This window comes from Phyllobates terribilis, unplaced genomic scaffold (assembly GCF_046119375.1).
Source record: "Phyllobates terribilis strain yellow unplaced genomic scaffold, ASM4611937v1 Scaffold_11__3_contigs__length_659146591, whole genome shotgun sequence".
NCBI classification, from domain to species: Eukaryota; Metazoa; Chordata; class Amphibia; order Anura; family Dendrobatidae; genus Phyllobates; species Phyllobates terribilis.
This window is the reverse complement of record NW_027362771.1, coordinates 381,524,716-381,551,574: the sequence shown is the minus strand read 5'-3', so window position 1 is coordinate 381,551,574 and position 26,859 is coordinate 381,524,716. Positions and strand designations below refer to the sequence as shown.

The 26,859-nt window shown below is 43.3% G+C and overlaps 1 protein-coding gene across 1 annotated transcript in view; it reads left to right on the top strand.

The window, feature by feature from the left end:
* Positions 1-26,859, top strand: part of LIPC (lipase C, hepatic type) — a 318,457-nt gene that overhangs the window by 221,981 nt on the left and 69,617 nt on the right. The window contains exons 4-5 of the mRNA XM_073652967.1: positions 22,469-22,659; positions 25,117-25,296. Of these exons, the coding sequence (XP_073509068.1) occupies positions 22,469-22,659; positions 25,117-25,296 (371 nt within the window). The remainder of the gene's footprint in view (positions 1-22,468; positions 22,660-25,116; positions 25,297-26,859) is intronic.

The window sequence follows — 26,859 nt, the reverse complement described above, 5'->3', positions numbered from 1 at the left end:
GTTGGAGAGAGGTGACTGGTATATCCAACGTTAACTCCCGAACCTGCAATGTAACTACTGCGCATATGGACAGACTATGGTGGTTAATCTTCTTGACAACCAGCTGAACACTATGTAAAATAAAAGCAGAAGAACCACATCAGATAGAAAAAAGCAAGTCAATTGCAAACTTGTTTATTTTTATGCTGTCTAACTATACCAGTTTCAAAACATGAGACTACACCTATAATTACACTGTCCAGCAGGACACAGTTACCATGTCATTTTTAAAGCTCAGTGAACATTGTAAACAAAAAAGTCCAAAAAATTCAAAAAGTTATGAAATTGTGTATTTTTTTTAATTCCACCCCACAAAAAAGTTGTAAAAGTTATTGAACACACTATATAGTACATTAAATGGTACCATTAAAAATTATAATTTGTCTAGCATGGATGCGGCACCAATGAGTTAACCTGCTGTTGGAAAGACTACTGTAAAGGAAATGAATTATCAAAAAATTAATTTAAGTTAAACTTATTTTTTAACAATGTTTGATCATCTTTTTTGCTCTTTTTACAATTTTCCATCTCACTGTATAAATCTATTGAAAAATAAAATTCAGAAATCCTGCAATTGTCACACTTGCAACTAAACCTAATAATAGATTTATTGGGGCTGATTAAGACTGCTGTCGTACTTCAGTCTTAATGAGGACTGTGCAGTAATAATATACACCAAATTCATTAAGAGGAGAATGCTACTTAATGAACTCGGCATATCTTATTAGTGGCTTTGACAGAAATATTACACAAGTCAACAACTGGTGTAGCTTTACTGCATTGAAAACTCCAACATTATTGAACAATTTGACAACCGTGGCATATCCACACCCCATCCTGTCCTGTCTTCTCCCCAGCTCCTCCCATTTTAGGGTGAAAATAGCAAAAGTCACAACATTTTTGCTCAACTCCAAGTTGTGTAAAAAAAATTGTGACTTTTCAAAGTGTTTTATGCCAAACGCAAAATTGCAGATCACAAGATTTAGAAGTTTTTTAAAAAATAGTCAGTGATATGAAAAGTAATTATAAGAAAAAAACATTATCAAGAAATGTAAAAAAGCACACGTAACAAAAAATTAGATTTAAACAATAGGTCATTTTTTGATGACATATTACTTTTAAAGTTGCACTTTGATTGTTATGGGTAAGGTCAGGTTTAACTCTCATACCGTGTGACAAATAGAGCTTATTGTCTTTCAACAGGGTTGTCCTCTACTACAAAACATAATAAAAATAGGCCCTTGGAGGAGCAAAAATAAAGAAATAGCTAACTTACCAGACCCCTGCCGCTCCTCCATACTGCTGCCAGTGACCCCCGTCAATCTCCCAGCTTCCTTTCTAGTGTGGGTTAATCAGCCCCCCCTCAGAAGAAGAGGCCAGTAGAGCAGCAGGGGACAGATCCAGTAGTTCTGAGAAGTAGCACTAATCTGATAGGCAAGTATGTAAATACAAATAAAATGCAGTTATTGAAATAATGACTGTTCTGAGTTCTGACATATATGAAATATTTATTTAGTGTGAATACTACACAAAAATTTTCTATTGTGCCTTTATATTATTTGTTCATGGGGAGGCCGCAATGAATTAAACAAAAGCACAAAGTCTATTGACAGTTAAAATATTTTCCAGGAAAGCCAAATGAATAATAAATGAAGATTTCAAGCTCACATCTTTCTGGGAAGGAAAGGGGAGCAAACATTTTCATTAACTATTGATTAAGAAAAAAAAATCTTTACTTCCAGGATAAATAAAGCAAAACTTTTAACCCTGTGATTTAAACAACATCTATAGCAATGTACTCCCAAAAGTGTTTCTTTTTGGTATGTTTATAAATACGTAACTGACTTATAACATGTTATAGTAAGTGAAAGTGAATAGTAAAAAGTGACAATTATTTGAAAATTATTTGTGAGACTTGCGGAACTGAAAACACTAACCCTTTCACCATGGACGGACTGTGATTGAAATTCAGCATACAAACCCATGACCCCTCCCACCCATTACCCCAATCGGGGTCTCTGTTACAAATATTACCCTGCCTGAAGGATATCAAGGTTTACTACAAGATCAATATCCCAAATAATACTGTTATATGAGATTAAATAATACCTCTACACATGACTACAAAATACCGCCACATATTTACAGAATAATGCTAACATACTAATTGTTAAAGAGGTTTGATTCGCCCAGAGGGATATGGGGGACTCGGTACCCGGGCCTTTACCTTCTTGGGATGTCACGGCGGTTGGCTCCCGGGCCCGTACCCTGGGGTCTCTCTTTAAAAGGGGTTTGTTACTTGAAGGGATGAATAACAGTTTTGTCTCGTGACGCCACCTGTGGTTCCCGGTAATGGGTACCAGCGCTGCTGCAGACCTTCGGGGGTGATGGGATGGCAGCTGAGATGTTTCTGATCCCCACAGGCGGAGCGGGCCCCCGGGGCAGGGTTGATGGAAGGGATGCAGGTGAGAGGTGGCCCGGTCGGGTCAGGGGGAATGACGGACACGCGCACAGGGGATTCGCTTCAGTACCTTTACTGGTGTAAGCGGCAGGTATGGTCCAGGGTACTTAGCAGGAAGGGTGCATTTCTGGACTCTCCCCAGTGAGCGGGTATTAGGCCTGCTGGTCCGTTTCTTCCTCTCTCTAAAGCTCCTGGCCAGCCTGGAACTAGGCCTAGCTTCTGTACTGTTTCACTCTCTCACCTGTCTGCTTGGTAGTAGAACTTTTCTCTCGCTACCACTATCCCTGGATGCTGGGGCCTTCGTGGTTCCTAGTTCTGTAAATGATTATAGCTTCAGGTTGACCAGGGGTCTGGAATCCTCCTGGTATGCCGGTTGTCCCTACTGGGTGTAGAGGACCCTGTAGGTTCGGGCCCGGTGTCGGCTTGTGTTCTGGGGTGAGCTTAAGATGCTCGTCTGCCCACTTAACTCCTCTCTCCTCTCCTTGCCTCCGGCCACGCTCTAGACCCTCAGGCTTCAGCACAGCAGCTCAACAGGTGCTGCCTCTTTACTGATCTCTAGTGCCAGCACACTCTGCCTACCTAACTCCACCCTCCAGTATATATATCCCTAAAAGGCTCCCTCTGGTGGTATGAGGTGGAAGGGTGGAGGTGTCTGTGTGTAGTAAGGGCCTCTTGAGGAGAAGTCCGTCCATGCACCCTTTTGGGTCCTGTGGTACCTGTGTGTAGCAGGGTGCAACATTCCCCCCTAGTACAACTCAGTACTCCTGAACTGAAGCATTCTTTTGTAAACACGTCACAACAATTACAATAACAATAACACATATCAAAGTTACAGTGAGTCCCATAACCAGGTGTCCATCTCACTGGTAAAGGTGCAACATGAGCAGCATGAGGGACCCGTCTGAAAGCCCTCAACGTAGGCCCTGGGTGTGGCTACAGGGCATAAGTGATCCAGGTGTTGGACCACGTCTTCGGCCACGCCAAACGGGTTTTTGTTCAGTGGTCTTTCAATATAAAACCAATAGGGGGCACTTTAATACGTGCAACTATTTACAACGGACAGTTTTTGGCTGCTCACAGTCCTCAGCCTGCAAGTCTTTATACCCTCACGGGTAACTAAAGCCACACATTTAACTTTTTCAGTTCACACATATATAACTGGTTGTACCCCTACGGGTAACTTATGCACGATGTTCAGTCCCACCTACTGTTACTTAGTAGCGGCGTCCCCGCCGGGGATGTCCTTGGTTTTTGCAGGCTGACCCGCCTCTGACTGCGGGGGCATGTCCTCTTCCTCCTCAACCACGCAGTACACTTGGAGGGCATACCACCCGCGTTCCCCGTGGTGTCTGGTGTAAGTGACGCGATCACCGGGATACAGGTTTCGGTCACTCCTAGGGGTGCCCCCCCCACACTTTGATAGACACATCCACATACATGGTCACTGTTGCTCGGGGCGGGCCCGCCTTTGGCGCCACTCTGGGACCCGGCGCACGATGGGAGGTGATTCATTATTGTCTTTGAGTACGCACATAATGGCGCCCGTTCTTCTGGGGTGGACGCCACATTCAGTGAAGAAAAACAGTCTCTAGGCACACAATACCCAGTGATAACTGGTCTGTTGGAATCCTGTTCGTGACGCCAGGAAGAGATGACTCGCACAGGGGGATATGGGGGACTCGGTACCCGGGCCTTTACCTTCTTGGGGTGTCACGGCAGTCGGCTCCCGGGCCCGTACCCTGGGGTCTCTCTTTAAAAGGGGTTTGTTACTTGAAGGGATGAATAACAGTTTTGTCTCGTGACGCCACCTGTGGTTCCCGGTAATGGGTACCAGTGCTGCTGCAGACCTCCGGGGGTGATGGGATGGCAGCTGAGATGCTTCTGCTCCCCACAGGCGGAGCGGGCCCCCGGGGAAGGGTTGATGGAAGGGATGCAGGTGAGAGGTGGCCCGGTCGGGTCAGGGGGAATGATGGACACGCACACAGGGGATTTGCTTCAGTACCTTTACTGGTGTAAACGGCAGGTATGGTCCAGGGTACTTAGCAGGAAGGGTGCACTTCTGGACTCTCCCCAGTGAGCAGGTATTAGGCCTCCTGGTCCGTTTCTTCCTCTCTCTAAAGCTCCTGGCCAGCCTGGAACTAGGCCTAGCTTCAGTACTGTTTCACTTTCTCACCTGTCTGCTTGGTAGTAGAACTTTTCTCTGGCTACCACTATCCCTGGACGCTGGGGCCTTCGTGGTTCCTAGTTCTGTAAATGATTATAGCTTCAGGTTGACCAGGGGTCTGGAATCCTCCTGGTATGCCGGTTGTCCCTACTGGGTGTAGAGGACCCTGTAGGCGCGGACCTGTTGTCTGGCTTGTGTTCTGGGGTGAGCTTAAGATGCTCCTATGCCCACTTAACTCCTCTGTCCTCTCCTTGCCTCCGGCCATGCTCTAGGCCCTCAGGCTTCAGCACAGCAGCTCAACAGGTGCTGCCTCTTCACTGATCTCTAGTGCCAGCACACTCTGCCTACCTAACTCCACCCTCCAGTATATATATCCCTAAAAGGCTCCCTCTGGTGGCATGAGGTGGAAGGGTGGAGGTGTCTGTGTGTAGTAAGGGTGTGGAGAAGTCCATCCATGCACTCTTTTGTGTCCTGTGGTGCCTGTGTGTAGCAGGGTGCCAGAGGTTGTACACTCCTGAGTACATTTTTGGCAAGTAGTAGTGCAGCCTGCCAAAGCCTAACACTATGTAATATACACAGCATTAGGATTTGGCTCTGCTTGCCGACACCAATCAGTTGTCACATGATTACAAGTATACAGTACAGACCAAACGTTTGGACACACCTTCTCATTTAAAGATTTTTCTGTATTTTCATGACTATGAAAATTGTACATTCACACTGAAGGCATCAAAACTATGAATTAACACATGTGGAATTATATACTTAACAAAAAAGTGTGAAACAACTGAAAATATGTCTTATATTCTAGGTTCTTCAAAGTAGCCACCTTTTGCTTTGATGACTGCTTTGCACACTCTTGGCATTCTCTTGATGAGCTTCAAGCTTTAGTCACCGGAAATGGTCTTCCAACAATCTTGAAGGAGTTCCCAGAGATGTTAAGCACTTGTTGGCCCTTTTGCCTTCACTCTGCGGTCCAGCTCACCCCAAACCATCTCGATTGGGTTCAGGTCTGGTGACTGTGGAGGCCAGGTCATCTGGCTTAGCACCCCATCACTCTCCTTCTTGGTCAAATAGCCCTTACACAGCCTGGAGGTGTGTTTGGGGTCATTGTCCTGTTGAAAAATTAATGATGGTCCAACTAAACCCAAACCGGATGGAATAGCATGCCGCGGCAAGATGCTGTGGTAGCCATGCTGGTTCAGTATGCCTTCAATTTTGAATAAATCCCCAACAGTGTCACCAGCAAAGCACCCCCACACCATCACACCTCCTCCTCCATGCTTCACGGTGGGAACCAGGCATGTAGAGTCCATCCGTTCACCTTTTCTGCGTCGCACAAAGACACGGTGGTTGGAACCAAAGATCTCAAATTTGGACTCATCAGACCAAAGCACAGATTTCCACTGGTCTAATGTCCATTCCTTGTGTTCTTTAGCCCAAACAAGTCTCTTCTGCTTGTTGCCTGTCCCTAGCAGTGGTTTCCTAGCAGCTATTTTACCATGAAGGCCTGCTGCACAAAGTCTCCTCTTAACAGTTGTTGAAGAGATGTGTCTGCTGCTAGAACTCTGTGTAGCATTGACCTGGTCTCTAATCTGAGCTGCTGTTAACCTGCGATTTCTGAGGCTGGTGACTCGGATACACTTATCCTCAGAAGCAGAGGTGACTCTTGGTCTTCCTTTTCATGGGCGTTCCTCATGTGAGCCAGTTTCTTTGTAGCGCTTGATGGTTTTTGCATCTGCACTTGGGGACACTTTCAAAGTTTTCCCAATTTTTCACACTGACTGACCTTCATTTCTTAAAGTAATGATGACCACTCGTTTTTCTTTACTTAGCTGCTTTTTTCTTGCCATAGTACAAATTCTGTCAGTCTATTCAGTAGGACTATCAGCTGTGTATCCACCAGACTTCTGCACAACACAACTAATGGTCCCAACCCCATTTATAAGGCAAGAAATTCCACTTATTAAACCTGACAGGGCACACCTGTGAAGTGAAAACCATTTCCGGTGACTACCTCTTGAAGCTCATCAAGAGAATGCCAAGAGTGTGCAAAGCAGTCATCAAAGCAAAAGGTGGCTACTTTGAAGAACCTAGAATATAAAACATATTTTCAGTTGTTTCACACTTTTTTGTTAAGTATATAATTCCACATGTGTTAATTCATAGTTTTGATGCCTTCAGTGTGAATGTACAATTTTCATAGTCATGAAAATACAGAAAAATCTTTAAATGAGAAGGTGTGTCCAAACTTTTGGTCTGTACTGTATGTTTGTACACTTGTGGTCACGTGCAGACCAGAATCTAAGCTGCTTCGCTCAATCTTCTATTCTAGACAGCATACTTGCAATCACATGACAATTGCTGGAACCGGCAAGCAGAGCTGTTAGGATCCGGCAAGCAGCAGTGTAATCAGGGGTATACAAACCTTATAAAACATGACTGTGTCAAGAACAATATTAGCATCAATATAATAGACAAATAATACCACCAGTCCATAACCACATCATTACCAGCATACACAGTAGTGATAATACCACCACACTGATCATTAACCAAAACCATTGTACTAGGACTGATATTACCACCATACAGTGACCATATAATGGTAATATCAGTTCTACACCAGAGCTCTGACCTGTAGAACATAAATGTGTGCTCTCTACAGATACACACCAGTGACATTCTTGATGATCATGGTCATTCATTTTCCCTTTTAGTTTCTATTCAGCCCGGACCGCCATGACTATTTCTTCCATCCATAACTTATCCCTGCAAAATATAACACACAGACATCTTTGGCTTGATCCTTACTGAGCAGCCTCTTCACATTCCCCTGCCTCTACACAAACCAAATAGTACTATAACCAGTATCCTACACAGTAATAATGCCCCTCTGTGCCCTATGCATTAATAATATGGACATTAGTAGCCAGAATGTATCCCATACATCCATGGCTACTGATTTGCCACCCTCGAAGGACATATGAGATATGTCAGTGGCAAGGAACAGGTTAAAGTGGCAAGAGCCCACCAGTAACATTGACTCTGGGGGGCCACTTTTCAGCTACATGCAAATATAACATTATCCAAATTTTCCTCTGCTTCTATATATTAATAAACTGGGTAGTTAGATGAATTATGTACGATACTGATTTTTGTCTGACTTTTGTCTTACATAGAAAATCAAATGTATTGGGCTTACTTCTGCACATGGGCCCACCGGAGGATTCATCTGCTCACCTATGGGCCAGTCCGAGCTTGCATATAACATATGTGTGATATACTTGCTGCCACTCAGACATGTAAAGGATATCAGCCATAAGTCAGTGCCTAGGCATTACTGAACAAGCCGCACTTATCAAAATTTAAAAATGCTTCATTTTCTAAATCTTATGGAACCTGGAAGCATGGACAGGAGAGTTACCTGGGAAGAGTGCCTAACCTAATCTTCAGGATACATATGGTATGCTGAAAACCCTCCTTCTGAAAAAGGTTTTATTTTATCACAATTCCACCATGCAACATGGTACCTTTTTCCATTCCACAGTGACAGTGCCAAAAGAAACCTGACACAGAAACAAAAATCTTATGTAATTTTGTTGGGCATCTGTACTACCTTGTCAGAATCTTGCCATTTTTTTCCTGCATAACAAGCAGTGAACATTTTGTGGGTAAACATAAATGCTTTTTGTATATATTCCCCAGAGAAGGTAGAATCTAACTCTATTTCCCAAATCTGTATAAAGTTGGGTTCTGAATTAGTCTAAAAGACCATATATATGAGAGATCATGTGTGACGGTGAGGACTCCAGCAGAATTAATCCCTCAAATGGGGTTGGTGAAAATGATGAAGAGTGCCATCCTCCCCACTCCCCCTCCTCCGTGCATTTATGAAGAATTATTATTTTTATTATTATTTAGCATTATAGCACAATTTATTCCATGGGGCTTTACATGTGAAAAAAGGGGTTTACATACATAAAAAATTACAATGATTTTTAACAAAACGTGACGGCGACTGGTACAGGAGGAGTGAGGACCCTGCCTGCGAAGGCTCACAGTCTACAATGGACCTTAGTTGTTTGTATTCTATCCAGGAGAGTCTTTGTGAGGGGTTACAGGATTGCAATTCCTCAAAGGAGGAAATGTTGATTCCCTGGAATATATGGTAGAGGCATGTATCAGGCACTGCGTTCCAACAGTGGAACTTGTCCCTAGTATATCCTACTTCAGCATTAGAAGATATGGGAGTAAGAGGGTTATTTGATCTAATGAGAATATTTTTGTCCTAATTTGTCCCATACTTGCATGGTGACCCATGTGCTACTATCTGTATTTTGTCTTTTGTTTCAATCCAATGAAGGTATTTTAGAGGTACGGCAGAGCATTCTTGTTCCAACAGAACCTATTGTTCTAGTCCTGGCCTATTTATGGTGACATGATGTTCTTTCCACTTCCAGATTATGACCCTAACAGTGCTCACTAGAACCTTCAGTAGTTTAAAAATCCTTCTGTAACCAATGCCACCAGTATGTTTTGCAGCAATAAGGTTGTGAAAGTCTTGAGACAGCTCATTGCTCAATGAGAAACCTTTTTATAGGCCATCAATTGAACCAGCTGATTATTTTTCACTAAGTGGCAGGATTGCTTTCTAATTACTGATAGATTTCAGCTTGTGACATGACTTTCCACCTTTCTTTCTTCAGGTGTTCAATACTTTATCACTGTGTCATTTCTCATTATAACAAATTTAGAAATACATTTATTTAGAGAATTGGTGACGTGGTCAATACTTATTTCACTCACTTTATGCCGGGGCTGCCATGATAACTGTGCAAAAAGTATACAAATATCTGGGGTTGAATCCCCAATTTTTGGGCTGAATCACCCCTGACTGCCTAATCTGTCGTTCCTTCAGATTGTCCATGTGTATCTTCAATCCCATTTCTTGAATTCCTCTGACAGCCGGCAGAATCAGACAGACACAACAGAAGCAGTTGATTCATGTTATTGTTGGATTTGCTTGTATTCAGATCTGCTGAATGTGCACACTCATTGTACAGATCTTCTGTGAAATGCATATAATACATGGATATACATTTAATATCTTCTTCTTTGTATACAAATTCATCCTAGTGGCACACTGAATATGATTGTGTCCTTCAATTTCTTAATAAACATCTATCTGTTTAAAAAAAATGATCCTGATACTTATCCAACATTATTATGCAGAATACATGCCAGTTCTACAATTATACAAAGGGGAAAATGTTTCTCTAATATTAAACATGAATGTAATGTACGATGAATAGTAATGCAATGTGTAGTTAAGACTTGTAAGGTAGGTACTCACCACATTACTGACTACAAAGCAAATAAGACTGGTCGTAGCGAGGCCAGAAGCGTGTATGTGCAACATGAAATGACTTTATCTTTCACATGCAGAAAGGTTCATACATTAATAATAGGTTCTTAGGATTGTTAACACATAAATAAACAGACAGAATGGTGATCATTTAATGTATGAATTTGCTTCCATATGATTAACAGAGCTGTAGCACAAAGCAATTAACCTTAATTATTAATGCACATTATGTGTTCTCAGAATATGAAGCAAATCTTAATTAACAAGTCATTGTAATGAGTTCAACGGGCACATTATAGAAAAGTAAAAAAAACTATACAGACATTATAGCACGGGATCACAGCTGATTCTTTTTGTGAGGTAAAACATTTCCCTGCCTGTTTTTAAACAATGTTTTACTTCAAAGAAAGAATAATTTGTGATCTCCTGCTTTAATATCTGTATACTCTTTTGTTACCTCCACTGCCCAGGAGATGTGGTATGATCAGACCATGTTCCTGCACAGTCAGACACAGCCATTACACAGCACACAGCAGGGGCACATTTATAAGATTATCTCAGCACAGGAACATTTTATTTAACCCCTTTACAACCCAAGGTGGTTTGCACGTTAATGACCAGGCCAATTTTTACAATTCTGACCACTGTCACTTTATGAGGTAATTACTCTGGAACGCTTCAACGGATCCCCCTGATTCTGAGACTGTTTTTTCGTGACATATTGCACTTCATGATTGTTGTAAAATTTCTTTGATATCACTTGTGTTTATTTGTGAAAAAAATGGAAATTTGGCAAGAATTTTGAAAATTTTGCAATTTTCAAAATTTTAATTTTTATGCCCTTAAATCAGAGAGATATGTCACACAAAATAGTTAATAAATAACATTTCCCACATGTCTACTTTACATCAGCACAATTTTGGGACCAAAATTTTTTTTTATTGGGGAGCTATAAGGGTTAAAAGTTGACCAGCGGTTTCTCATTTTTCCAACAAAATTTACAAAACCATTTTTTTAGGGACCACATCATATTTAAAGTCACTTTGAGGGGTCTTTATGACAGAAAATACCCAAAAGTGACAACATTCTAAAAACTGCACCCCTCAAGGTGCTCTAAACCACATTCAAGAACTTTATTAACCCTTCAGGTGTTTCACAGGACTTTTTGGAATGTGGAAGAAAAAAATTAACATTTTACTTTTTTCACAAAAATTTTATTTTAGACCCAATTTTTTTTATTTTCGCAGGGGTAACAGGAAAAAATGGACCCCAAAACTTGTTGTACAATTTCTCCTGAGTAAGCAGATACCCCATATGTGGGGGAAAACCACTGTTTGGCGCACGGCAGGGTTCGGAAGGGAAGGAGCGCCATTTGACTTTTTGAATGTAAAATTTGCTTGAATAATTAGCGGACGCCATGTTGCATTTGGGAAGCCCCTGATGTGCCTAAACAGTGGAAACCCCCCACAATTGACACCATTTTAGAAACTAGACCCCTCAGGGAACTTATCTAGATGTGTGGTGAGCACCTTGAACCCCCAGGTGCTTCACAGAAGTTTATAACATTGAGCCGTAAAAATAAAATTTTCACATTTTTCCCACAAAAATGTTTTTCAGCCCCCACTTTTGCATTTTCATAAGGGTAACAGGAGAAATTGCACTATGCAGTTTGTTGTGCAATTTCTTCTGAGTAAGCAGATATTCAATATGTGAGGGAAAACCACCGTTTGGGCGCACGGCAGGGTTCGGAAGGGAAGGAGCGCCATTTGACTTTTTGATTGTAAAATTTGCTTGAATAATTAGCGGATGTGCCCCTGATGTGCCTAAACAGTGGAAACCCCCCACAAGTGACACCATTTTGGAAACTAGACCCCTCAGGGAACTTATCTAAATGTGTGGTGAGCACCTTGAACCCCCAAGTCCTTTACAGAAGTTTATAACATGGAGCCGTGAAAATAAAAAAATCAAACTTTTTCCACAAAAATGATGTTTTAGCCCCAATTTTTTTATTTTCACAAGGGTAAGAGGAGAAAATGGACCCCAAAAACTTTTGTGCAATTTCTCCTGAGTACGCCAATACCCCATATGTGGGGAAAATACAGTGTTTGGGCACACGGCAGAGTTCAGAAGGGAAGGAGCACTGTGTGACTTTTTGAACGCAAAATCAGCTGGAATCGAGAGCGGACGCCATGTCGCGTTTGGAGAGCCCCTGATGTGCCTAAATAGTTGAAACCCCCACAAGTGACCCCATTTTGGAAACTACACCCCTCAAGGATTTTATCAAGGGGTATAGTGAACATTTTGAACCCAGAGGTACGACACAGAATTTGATGACATTAGGTCATCATATTGAATAAGTTGTCATTAGTCTTGAGCGCAAATGCTCGCTACTTGAGTTTGCATCGAGTACTCAGGTTTGCACCATGTATCACGGGTGCTCAAGTGACATGCTCGAGTCCCCGCCCGCATGTTTCACGGTTATTAGACACCCGAAAAAAACATGCCGGATCGCTCGTGCATGGCAGGCAATCCCCGCGAGGTTTTTTTGGCCGCGAAGCATATGGGGCGGAGACTCGAGCACCTGCGATACTCAATGCATACTCGAGCACCCGATGCAAACTCAAGTAGCGAGCACTTGCGTTCAACACTAGTTGCCATATCGTCATCTTTTTTTTTTTTTTACTTTTGAAAAAAAAACAACCCTAACCCCAACCCTAACCCTACCCTAGCCCAACCCTGACCCCAACCCTAACATTAGCACAACCCTAACCCCAATCCCAGCCCTAGCGTTTATTTTTTACGCCTTTCCTAGTGCAGTATAAGTGATTAGACGACCTTATTCTTCGGGTCGGTGCGACTACAGAGATACCAGAATGATATCGGGTTTCTATGATTGACAGCTGTCACACACTAAAAGATACATTTTGTAAAATCTAGTTTTTGCATCGCCATATTTTGAGAGCTATAATTTTTCCATATTTTGGCCGACAGTCATGTGACGGCTTGTTTTTTGCGTGAAGAGTTGACGTTTTTATTGGTGCCATTTTCAGGCACGTGACATTTTTTGATCGCTTTCTATTCCAGCTTTTGGGAGGCAGAATATACAAAAACCAACAATTCAGGAATTGTTTTTTTTTTTTTTTTTTTATTCTACTCCGCGTGTGGTAAAATTGATAAGGTAACTTTATTCTTCGGGTCAGTACGTTTACAGCGGTACCACATTTATATCGTTTTTCTATGTTTTGGCGCATTTACACAATAAAAGCTATTTTAAAGAAAAAATTATTTTTTTTGCATCACTTTATTCTGAGAGCTATAACTTTTTGATTTTTCGAATGATGGAGCTGCATGTTGGCTTGTTTTTTGCAGGACAAGATGACGTTTTCAGTGGTACCATTTTTATTTATATTCGTCTTTTTGATCGCGTGTTATTCCATTTTTTGTTTGGGGGTATGATGATAAAGCATTGTTTTTTGCTTCGTTTTTTTTTTTTTTTTTTACCGTGTTCACTGAAGGGGTTAACTAGTGGGACAATTTTATAGGTCAGGTCGTTCCGGACGCGGCGATACCAAATATGTGTACTTTTATTGTTTGGGGTTTTTTTTTTCATAATAATATTTATTGATGGGTACATTATATTTTTATTTTCGGTGGATTATTTTTTTTTATTTTTTTTTTATATTTTTACAATTTTTTTTTTATTTCTTTTTTCACTTTCTGAGAGTTTTTTTACTTTTTCCTACTATGGGACGTTCACTTTTTTATTCTGATCGCCTGCATAGCATAGGTATGGAGCACCATCCCTGTGCCATGCAGGCAGTCAGCGCTGCGCAGTGAGAAGATTGTTTGGTCATGCACTGCGCATGACCAAAAAATCTTCCTGCTGTCTGGTGACCCGGATGTTGTCATGACGACATCGGGTCATCATGGCAACACCCGGGAAGTCGCGGCAGACAGCGCTGGAGGCCGGAAGAGAAGATGAGTATTGCGATCACCTCCCCTTGGCCACCGCAATGCTGCGATCGACTTCGGGACCGCTCCCTGCACATAGTACCGGGTGTCAGCTGTAACAATCAGCTGATACCCGGCAGCGATCGCGCCCGCACAGCCTGAGTGTGCGCGCGCGATCGCGATGACGTACTAATACGGGTCAGGCTCTTAAGTCCCAGCGCACAGACGCATATTAGTATGTCATGGGCTTTAAAGGGGTTAAACACATCTAATTGTGGAAGTTATTATTATTCCAAGATCTATTGATTAAAAGCAACTTTTGTTCGTGGGAAAAACGCCTTTAATATTGCAAGTGGTAAAGTTGCATGAGAACTGAATATTTGCTGAACATTTCCAGCATTAATAACAACTGATTAATTAGGGATCCCAGAAGTGGGACTCTCTGCAACTGGCATTTGCTCAGAGACATTTCTAACAAAAAGGAAGTTTTCAAAGAATACAATCTAGAGATGATTGAATGTTTTGAAATTCAAATTCACCAGGTTCAAGGAATTATTCTTAATCGATTTGCTGCAAAATGCAATACAGTAAAGCCTCCAATTGCCCTAAAAAGAAGTATGTAACAATCTAAGGTTTCCTAGGACTGTGTTAAATCACTTTTAAGTTCTTGTACATAAACACAGCTGTAGTAATGACAAAGTGACCTCACCATATAAACAGATGGTAACTTAGTACTAGTAACCAATAGGACATTTAATAACAGCACTGATAGGCTTTTCATGTTTTTTTTATATATTAAAAAATGAACGGTCCAATAGTTATTCCTTTCAGCGATTTGTGATCAGGCTGACTATTTTGTGCAGAACACTGACTTGAACTGACATTGTCCCTGTTAGAGGTAGTATCACCCTGCCGTGACTGAGAGGAATGATGTGCCATATATTCCATAAAGCCCGCCGCTTCCTCCCTACTATTATGCCTGCTGGAGGCAAAGGATGCTAATTGTGGCCTGTGTTTAGTAGTATTAATGCCCGAATTGCTGACACCAGTGGTGGTGCTTTTGCTAACGGTTCCCATATTCTTAGCTGTGGTATGGTTTTTTGTTTGTTTTTTTATTGTTTCACACGATCCCATCCATTTCCACTTTTTCTTTTACCATACATTTGTAAAACACTATGATTAACTTTTTACAATCTTTGCAACCTCAATTGCTCAACCTTTGCAAAAAGCAGGTAAGGTTATACATATGGTAAGCAAATCATGTCAACACGCTGCAGTATAGTTATTATGTGTATGGTTGTCAAATTAGAGTAGTAAAGCAGGTGTGCAAAAATAGACATGCACTGCTAAATGTCTTAAATTTTTCTATATATACTTTATAAAAAATGCAAAAATTACTTGATTAGAAAAACTAGGTAGGTACATGTCCAAGCAACAGCATCTGCAACTCGGTGGTGTATTGATATGGCATTTATAGATGAAAAATTTTACTAGTAAAACGCGCAAAAAAATAGTTTGTGACGCGCACACTTTGTGAATTAGGTACTTGCTGTTAAATGTCTAGATTTGTGGAAAGTTTCTTTAATATTTAAAAAAAAATTATTCTCCTCTTCGCAAAAAGGATTGCACAAGAAATGCAAATACTCAGTACAATCAGTTGTGATAAGCAAGCACACTATGAGTGACATTGATTCAAGTTTTTTTCTGTCAAAAATATTGTGCTATTTTGCTGCCACTTTCTAGTGCATTAAGAATGATGAAAAAAAAAGTGTCATTGTAATTCATATGCAGCAGGACAAATGTCAGCTACAGCCAGCTATACCATGTCATTGATCAATCCCAATGAGTATGGCATTGCTGCTGCTATTACCTATCATATCTATCCTCCCTACTATAAAGTCAAAGACTTCACCCTCTCCTGAATCTCCTCATACCTCTCCAATTTCACATTTAGCGTCTCACACTCTCAAACTACCTTTTCATCCCGCCCTCTCTCTGTTGGTGTCCCTCAGGGCTCTGTTCTGGGACCCCGTACGCTTATCAATCTATACCTTTGGAGTGAGACAACTCATAAAATCCCATGCCCTCAAGTGCCATCTATACGTCGATGATACTCAGATCTACCTCTCTAGCCTAGACGTCACCTCTCTGCTGTGCAGAATCCCAGAGTGTCTATTAGCCATACTCTCCTTCTTCTAATCACGCTTCCTAAAGCTCAATGTGGACAAAATTGAACTCATCATCTTTCCTCCATATCTCCTAACTCCTCTACCTGATCTATCGATCATAATAAATGATATCACACTTTCCCCTGTGTCGCAAGTCTGCTGCCTCGGAGTAAACCTCGACTCTGCCCTGTCCTTCAAACTTCTCATCCAAGCTCTAGCCACCTCCAACTATAAAAATATTTCCAGAATCCGTCCTTTCCTCAATCCTGAATCTACTAAAATGTAGCTCATGCCTTCATCATCTCACGTCTCGACTACTGCAATATCCTCCTCTGTGGCCTCCCTGCTAACACTCTCGCACCTCTCCGGTCCATCCTTACTCTGCTGCATGACTAATCCATCTCTCACCTTGATATTCCTCCACTTCTACCCTCTGCAAATCCCTTCATTGGTTCCCAATTTCCCAAAGTATCGAGTTTAAACTATTAACATTGACATACAAAGTTGTCCATAATCTGTCTCCTCCATATAACTCCAAACTAATCACCCGTTACCTTCCAACACGTAATCTCCGGTCCTCTCAAGACCTTCTTTTCTCCTCCACACTTAATTGTTCCTCACCCAATCGCCTCTAAGACTTATCCTGAGCATCCCCCATACTCTGGAATTCTGTGCCCCAGCATGTCCGATTATCTGTCAGTTTCGAAACTTTCAGACAGAGCTTGAAAACCCATTTCTTCAAGAAAGCTTACAGCCTGCACTGACCCCTTTACCACCTCACCATCACCGGAGCTGACGCTACTCTATCCTTCCCCATTATATGGTAGACTGTAAGCCCGCAAGGGAAGGGTCCTCTCCTCTCTGAACCAGTCTTTCATTGCTAGTTTGTTCACTGTAATATATATTTGTATTTTGTATGTAACCCTCATTCATGAACAGCACCATGGAATCAATGTTGCTCTAAAAATAAATAATAATAATAATACTATCCATAGAATCTCTGTATTATTTGCAGACTTCACTACTGCAATTGTAGAACACATTAATGTCTTGACTATTTGTCCAATGTTTTAGGGCTTTCTCTTTGCTGAGCAATTGCAGTAATTCACACAAATTAAATAACAAATTGTCCTAATTTGTCTGGACCTGTGAATTTCATAAAACTCGACTCAAATTAGATTCCCTCATTTCTAATGTATTCCTTTTAACTTTTCGGAATCTTTCGAAATCTGCTTAGAGGCCTTGGTTATGAAGATGAGTCTCCATTTGTATCTAGTAAAACGATTGAAATCCCTGATACCAGGGAGGCCTGATACGAATTGTTTCATGTTAGAAATGGTCTAGAATTGTCAGGAAGGGAAAAATAATGGATGTGCATGTTACTTATGAAATATACTTGAAGCAAATAGAAATATAACTCTCAATGCTTGTCTTCAATGGTTGCTGGTAAGTGCTGTGTGTCTACTCCTTTTCAAGTACACTTTATAGAAGCTCAATGCTGTTATTACTGAGCATTACCCTGCATGTTATATAAAAATGTTAAGCTTATATGTATGGCAAAAGCAGTCTGTTTTTATTTATTGTATGTAACGTGAGATTGCAAAATCATATGCACATAATAAATCTTTACTTCTACATTTTATGCCCATTATCTCCCATTCTACTAATCTAAATGTTAAAATGTCAATGGAAATAGCATCTCTTTAAAAGTAGGAGGGAAATAATTGATTTTCAAATGGCTAAGCCCCCCAATACATTAGACTAATTTCGGCCGAACCCACCCATGTCAACAGGTTCAGCCGACAATCTAGAAATGGGGGCGGTGGCCAACTGATGGTCAGGGTGAGATGTTGATCAGACATGTCCGATTCCGGGCTACTAATCTCATTGTTCTCCTGCAGATAAGCCGATGGCCAACATGTCAGTTGGCGGCTATCACCTGAAAGAGCGCTCCTGTGTACGAGAGAGTCAGCTGAGATGGCTGTCGACCAAACGATTGGCTGAAGCATCGTTTGGCCAACAGCCATCTAATGTGTATGGGGGCCTTAACTGTTTTGTATACATTAGGGTGTCTGTACATATAAGACAAAGCTCAGTCGCAAATTTTATCAAAATTGGACAACAATCTAATGTGCATAGGGGATGCCACCAAAGTCTCCCCAGAGGTCAGATGTCTTAAAAAAAAAGGGTTTGTGTGTTTGTTCCTATAGAAATGCGACACAGGTACTTTAGATGCAGTGACACAGAAACACAGAGCAGCCAGTACAGGGTTAATAAACAGGGGGATTTATTGTAACAGGGTCAATCTCCACCCAGGGAGTAACAGGGGAAATATGGGGACAACAAGGGAAGTAGCAGGTAACAGGCTATAACCGACAATCCACAGTTTGGTTAGATGTAGCAGAGTCGAAATGGTTATAATCGGCAGTTTTACACTTAGCTGACTCTTGTTCCCCACAAGGCAGTTGCCGGCTGATGCCGGTGTTGTTTTCTTCTGGCTTCCCCGCCTAACCAATGTTCCGTCTTCTGGCGGCAGCGGGCGGTCTCCGGTTTGACCCGCTGAGCCCCTAGTCCATAACACTGCACCTCACTTGCTCGGCTCCACGGACCCTGCGTCTCTTCGATTCAGGGTAGTGGTTAAGAGTCTCGTACTGTACAGGCATTCAGTCGTCTATAGTCCACACAGAACCGCAGGGTCCCATCTTTCTTCCGGACCAGGACAATCGGGGCTGCCCACGGACTCTGACTCTCCCATATCACATCATTCTGTAACATATGGGCTAGCATCTCCTTAACCTCTTTATACATCTGGGGAGGTATCTGCCGGTATCTCTCCCACACTGGGGCAGCGCTCCCCATGGGAATCTCGTGGGTAATGGCTTCGGTGCAACGAAAATCATCCTCATGGCGAGCAAAGACTTCCTGGTACCGCTCCAGTACCTCCTCAACCTGCTGCACCTGTCGAGGTGAAAGTCCCATCATTTCAGCCCACATTTGTTCTAGGATCCTTCGTTCCCCCTTCGCACTAGCATGGTGGGATTCCGGCGGCACGGTGACCACCAGAGTCCAGGGGTCTGCTCATACAGCGGACAGCTGTACCACATCAGGTCGCACCAACTTCTGTGGCAATCCCAGAATCTGGCCTATTTCCGCCCTGGGAGGGAGTGTGAGATCACCTTTGCCCAGGTTAATGCACCGCACTATAACATTATCACCCTGGACGATGGCCAGTGTCTGAGCCACCAGGAGTCCGGGGGGTACTTTGTCCATCGATGTTGGTTCTATCTGAACTTCGACCCCTTCAAGAGGTGTGCAGGTCCGTGCGGGTAACGTGAGTACGGTTTGTCCTGGCGGTAAGGTGAGCGCCGTAGCTGCTGGTACTATTATTTTCCCGAGGACCTTCCCTTCACTCGACCTCTCCTGAGCCTGGGCGGCTCGGATTAATTGTTGAAAAGCCCTCCTTTGGGGGGCTTGTGTGTCCCACCGGTCTAGAGGAATCTCCTTCGGCTCACTAATCAGGATTTGCCCGATCTCTTTCAGCATATTCACTCCAAGGTTTCACCGGGGGTCCACTTCCGGTTCCCCCTGCAACCAAGATGACCCCTTTTTTTCCCACATCTTTTCCACACACTCGGATGTTCATACCACCCCTGTGACCAAGATGGGTAATTGATTAGCTGCCGTGAGTCTAATTACTGGTCCCTATTCAGGCCGCTCTATCTCTGGAAATCGCTGTTGAAAGTAGGCTTCTGTCATTGTAGTCACCTGGGATCCCGTGTCAAACAGGCAGTGAACAGCCCGACCGCTTATTTCGGCCTAGACAGTCGGGCTGGTGGAAACTAGGTCCTTGGGACTTCCTCTTTTTCCTTCCCCTTCATTAGCCTCCGGGCTGTGTCCCCCAAACACGGAGCCCATTAGTTTAATGGCTGCCCCGACAGGGGCCGCCCTCGGCTAGCACAGCCCCTGGCGTAATGTCCTGCGCCTCCGCACTTCCAGCAGGTCGTGTCTTTGTCTGTGTAGGGCTGCCTTACTACTCTACGGAACTCTCCTGCAGGGCGGGGCCTGAATTCAATTCTTTCCCTAACTGGGGCAATCGATCCGGGTATCTCTGGTGTCGGTGAAGGGGTCTTCTTGAGACTGGACCATTCATCCCGCATCTCCTGTATCCCCTTTCGCATCTCTCAAGCCCATTCTGGTTCAGCTGCAGGCGGGGTGGGTACCTCGTTACTCCGGACCATCCCTGCCAGGGCTGTCACCCTCATCTCTTGCTCTCTCACACATGCCTCCGCCCTCACTTCTAGAAAAGTCATACATGGGTTAGCGCGCAGGCGCTCCCGCAAGGCCTGCTTCAGCTGCACATCCCTGAGGCCTGCCACAAATTGGTACCTTAAGATCACGTCAGGGGGGCCCATTCCCAAATTCCCCATGTCGTCTTTTCTAGTGATATAGGCATGCACCCTCTATAATGCATTAACATACTGCGTCACAGTCTCCCCCTCCTGCTGCACTTGGTGAAACAGCAGTATCCTCAGCTCTCCTACATTGGTGGCATCCCCATGCATCACCTCCAATATCCGCACCACTTTTTCTACAGTATCCCTTTCATGGGGAGGGCGGTACATCACGGAGTGCCGGGCCTCACCGTCCAGGGCCAGTAAGGCTATTTCGGCTTGCATAGCTGGGGTCATCGGATGCATATGTAACATACTCCTAACTCTCTCAACCCAGTCCCACAGCATCATATTGTCCCCTGTGAACTTTGGGAGGTTGCTGAGCATGGCCCCCAGCGGCAAGCTAGATCTAGGAGCTCCCAGGATGGACTGATCTGCAGTGTCTGTGTCTAAAGACTGCATCCTGCCGACTACGCCAAATGCGTAGTTAATAAACAGGGGGATTTATTGTAACAGGGTCAATCTCCACGCAGTGAATAACAGGGGAAATATGGGGACAACAAAGGAAGTAGCAGGTAACAGGCTATAACCGACAATCCACAGTTTGGCTAGATGTAGCAGAGTCGAAACGGTTATAATCGGCAGTTTTACACTTAGCTGACTCTTGTTCCCCACAAGGCAGTTGCCAGCTGATGCCAGTGTTGTTTTCTTCCGGCTTCCCCGCCTAAACAATGCTCCGTCTTCTGGTGGCAGTGGATGGTCTCTGGTTTGACCCGCTGAGCCCCTAGCCCATAGCACTGCATCTCACTTGCTCGGCTCCACGGACCCTGCGTCTCTTCTCCCTCTAGTCGGGCTTGACTCCAACTGTCAACTGCCTGCTTTCCCGCGCAAACCTCCTTTTTCTCCCTCTTCCTAGACACGCCCCCAGCTCCCCGGTCACCTGACTCCTGAGCTCTCGCTCTGGACACATCCCTAGCTTCCCAGTCACCTGACTCCTGTGCTTGCAGTCTTTTCCCCCCTGCAACCAGAGGCACGGCCCGGATCCCTTGTTCTGAAAGTACTTACACCTCGGTCTTCCCCCTTACAGAAGATAAGCCACTAAAAGAAATGTTTGGCAGCAGCTTACTTCCCTCTACTCATAAAGAACTTAAAGGCCATCAGAGTTCTTCAATCTGACGGCTCTCTGCTCTCTCGCTCCCTTCACTGATTATTAGAAATAGCAGCAGGTAAGGCGATGGGGATGTACACAGATCTCCACAGCAGAGGGGTTGAGAATCTCAGGGAGAGCAGAAAAAACAGACTGTAGGAAAAGAGGAAATAAGTGCAGGATAGAAACTGGGATGATATATTGTCACCTGTAAACCTCAGAACCGAGGACACACACAGAACCCATATTCAGCCTATATTACTGGGAGAGACACTGCCACAAGAGAAAACAAAGTTAGAACAGGCTTCAAACTGCACATCAGAGGTCTGAAAATTAATGACAGAATCAAGATTGCAGCCTGAAACTTAATGCAAATATATTAATTAAGGCTAACAGCTAATATTTGTACAAAATAATTTTTCCATGTCAAAGGTGTCCATAGCCTTTAAAGGTATTCAAAAATTTGTTTTAACATTGTTGTTAATGACAGCAGTGCTTAGAGCTACTCTTCAAAGGTCATAAGAAATTAAATTATTTTCATACTGTATATTATTCTAATAGTTTGGAATTGTAATAAGATTATTTGATCTCAACTTTATAGTACAATGTACTCATTTAAATATACATTTTCCTTGTGAATTACATCTGAGCTTTGTTATAGTAAGCAAAAATCGAGATATCTATAATACCAACAGTATTGTACCTGCAGGATTGTACATTGTGCATTTACTCTTATTAAAACTTTACTGTTTTTATTTTTACAACAAATTGTTTTGTAGAATACAGAGAAGGACTTCGCAAAGCAATAGAAATTAAAAAAGATCCCAATACCGCGAAGGCAAAGTTCTTGTTGTATAATGAAGGCATAGGTAGGAAGATGTGTCCGGTTATAACATATCAGTCTGAAACCCTGGAAAATTGTGCCTTCAATGCTACACTTCCCCTAGTAATAATAGTACATGGATGGTCGGTATGTATATTCTTTTTTTATTTATTTAAAACCGTATAAAATAAATTTATTATCTCACAATGACAACAACTTTTCAGTTAAAGGGACTCTGTCAGCACAGAATGTCTGTTCAAACCAAGTACAGGCGTTCGGTGCTTCACGGAGGGGCCAATCATTTATATACACCTTCCCACCTGCTTGTTTCCCATCTATCTCCTGACACTGCTGACACTGGGAACAGCTGATTGGCTGGGGTATCGGGTGTTGTACCCCCACCAATCAGACATTGATGACCTATCCTAAGGATAGACCATCAATGTTAAAGTCCTGGGCAACCTCTTTAACTCATTAAATAAGGTAGACTAGATGTTCCTTCAGCTTTCTGAACACATCAGGGTCATTTATGCATACATTTTACTTATACAAATAAGCTGCATTTTCCAAAAAATGTTATTATTTAAATAGATAGAAGGCTGCAGTTCTAAAGGAATAGCTTATTTAGAAGAAAAAGATTGCTCACAGTGTTTTTTTCCATTTCGTCCTAAAAGTTATTAAAAGTTAATTGCATATACCAAGGGTCCTCAAACTTTTTAAACAGGGGGCCAGTTCACGGTCCCTCAGACCATTGGAGGGCCGGAATATAGTTTTTTAAAAAAACTATGAACAAATTCCTATGCACACTGCACATATCTTATTTTGTAGTAAAAAAAACAATACAGGAACAAATACAATATTTAAAATGAAGAACAAGTAAAGTTAAATCAACCGGTATTTCAATAGGTAGGTAACTGTACCCAATAGGCAGCATAGGTCCTCAATAGGCAGGTAAATGTCCCCAATAGGCAGCATAGGTCCTCAATAGGCAGGTAAATGTCCCCAATAGGCAGGTAAATGTCCCCAATAGGCAGCATAGGTCCTCAATAGGCAGGTAAATATCCCCAATAGGCAGGTAAATGTCCCCAATAGGCAGGTAAATGTCCCCAATAGGCAGCATCGGTCCTCAATAGGCAGGTAAAACTCCCCAATAGGCAGCATAGGTCCCCAATAGGCAGGTAAATGTCCCCAATAGGCAGGTAAATGTCCCCAATAGGCAGGTAAATATCCCCAATAGGCAGGTAAATATCCCCAATAGGCAGCATAGGTCCTCAATGGGCAGGTAAATGTTCCCAATAGGCAGGCTGTTTCCCCCTTATAATGCCCCATGCAGGCTGTTCCCCACTAATAATGCCCCATGCTGGATGCCACCCTCCATATAATGCCCCATGCAGCATGTCACACCCCCATATAATGCCCCATGCAGCATGTCACCCCCCCATATTATGCCCCATGCAGCATGTCACCCCCCCCCATATTATGCCCCATGCAAGATGTCCATTCCCCCCATATAATGCCCCATGCAGGATGTCCCTTTCCCCCCCATATAATGCCCCATGCAGGATGTCACCCCCCATATAATGCCCCATGCAGGATGTCACCCCCCATATACTGCCCCATGCAGGATGTCACCCCCCCCATATAATGCCCCATGAAGTATATCACTCCCCTGTCTTTATAATGCCCCATGCAGCATGTCACCCCCCCATATAATGCCCCATGCAGCATGTCACCCCCCCATATAATGACCAATGCAGCATGTCACCCCCCCATATAATGCCCCATGCAGCATGTCACCCCCCATATAATGCCACATGCAGCATGTCACCCCCCCATATAATGCCACATGCAGCATGTCACCCCCCCATATAATGCCCCATGCAGGATGTCACCCCCCAAATCATGCCCCTTGCAGGATGTCACCCCCCCATATTATACCCCTTGCAGGATGTCACCCCCCCATATAATGACCTATGCCTCCATACATTAAAAAAAAAAAAAAATCCAATACTCACCTCACTTCCCACTTGCTGCCGCTGCTCTACTCTGGTCCGGACTCCAGCATCTCAGCGGCGGCGTCCCGCTCTGCGCTGCCTATGATGGCACTCGGGAGGGCGCAGTGTAAAGACGTCACCGCACCCTCTGACCTGAGACGTCACAGGAAGCGCAGAGCAGGAAGACAGCGGATCTGCAGAGGCACGAGGAGAGGTAAGTATCCGCCTGCCGGGGCCCTGAGCAAGCGGGGGAGAAGGGCGGACGCTGACACCGCTCCCCTCTCCTCCGCCGATAGCCCCCGGCGGGCCGGATAAAAGTCCTCCGCGGGCCGCATGTGGCCCGCGGGCCGTAGTTTGAGGACCCCTGGCATATACCGTATGTATCCTAAAATGGTGCCATTAAAAATATAACTGCTCCCACAAATAAACAAACTCTCAAACAATTACATCAACAGATAAATATAAAAAAACGGGGAGAAAAAGTCCCTTAAGATGTTGAAGTCTCTTTATGAGCTTGAAAATAGATCAGTAATACGTCTTGACATAGAAGCATTGCATGTTAAAAGTTCCGCATCATTTCTTACAGCTTTGTTATGTTGTTTGCTTCTAGATTGATGGAAATCTGGAAGCTTGGATTCCAAAGATGGCTTCTGCATTCAAAACCAGTAAAAAGGAGATTAATGTCATCATCGTGGACTGGTTGTTGTCTGCTCATGTGCATTACGCAGTTGCGGTACAGAATGCTCGATTTATTGGTCTAGAGATAGCGGAATTCCTGGAATGGCTTGAAGTAAGATTAACATTGGATGGGAAAAGTTGTATGTTTGGCAAGGCCCAGACTAAGAAACACATAGCAGGAGATCATACACCAATTACCCATGACATTAAAGAAACCCTGACATGAACTTTTTTTTCGCTAAATCTGTGTATCAGTGTATGCAGTGTAGTGTGGGTGCGTAACATACTCACCTATCATCGCCATCTTCTCCGGGGAAAAGTCACTTCCTGGTCACGCAGAGCACAGTATGATCCAGAGAGTCTGAAGAGCGGTGATGTCACTCAGACGAGGAGCAGAACGGCGCTGGATCCCTGAGAAGGTGGCAGTAGGTGAGTATATTAACACACACACATAATGCACTACATACACATATACACAGATTTAGTGACAAAATTTACATGAGAGGTGAGATGAATAAGGCTATGTGCCCACGATGCAGAAATGAAGCAGAAAATTTCTGCAGCATTTCTGCATCTCCCTGGCAGAAAAAATGCATGCGGATTGTACATGCGTTTTTCCTGCGTAATACATGCGGATTCACATGCGTTTCCGCATGCAGATTGACAAGCGCTTTCAAAGCGATTTTAGCATCACTTGGAAAGTGCTTGACAACACTATATAAATCCATGCAAACAGCATGGATTTATATAGTATGACCTTTAGAATGGTTAAAAATAAAAAAATAAATGTATACTTACCTTCCGATGGTCCGGGGTGTGCTGCTGCGCTCGTTCCTGGCTGCCGGGATATCGCGATGCCCTGTATTGAAGGACCTACCGTCACATGACTGTGACGTCACCGCAGGTCCTACAGTCCAACGCGATGTGCCGGCAAAGGAGAAGGAGCGCAGCGCGGGCCGCCAGAAGGTGAATATAATCTTTATTTTTTATTTTATTCTTTTTTTTACAGTTTCTATGGTACCTGGGTGTGGAGGAGAGTCTCCTCTCCTCTACACCCGGGTACCATCCGCACATTAGAACGCGCCAATTACGCAAGTACAGATGCAGTCTTGCGGAATTGGCGCGTTCTAATGCAAGTCAATGGCGGTGAAAACGCTGCGCTTCCGCAAAATTAATGGACATGCTGCGGATTTTTGAGCGCAGCATAAACGCTACGGAAAAATCCGCGGCATGGGCATTGAAAGGGGAATTGCATAGGGGACCATGGCAGAACGCTTACCATGCGTTTATCATGCGTTTACGCTGCGGAAATTTCCGCACCAAAAACGCATGAAATACGCATCGTGGGCACACAGCCTAACACTTATTATCTTGTGTGAACACAGCCCTACCAGACAGATTGACATCCCTGAAGATTAATTGACTTGGGATATACTTGGGGTGACCTCCAAGTGTTCTGCTCATTTTTTGAGCATTGTGTTTTGTTCTTGAACATGATATATGTATTATCGATCAAATTGGTTACAAAGTATAGCTCAAGCCAAGTTATACACGCAAAAAACTCTTAAATTTTTTTTTATTTTTAATGAAGGTTAGTTCATCTCACAAATCGTCACTCACTGTACATGTATCTGGCCATGTATATTATTTACAATAATAGCTGGTCGCTTTACCA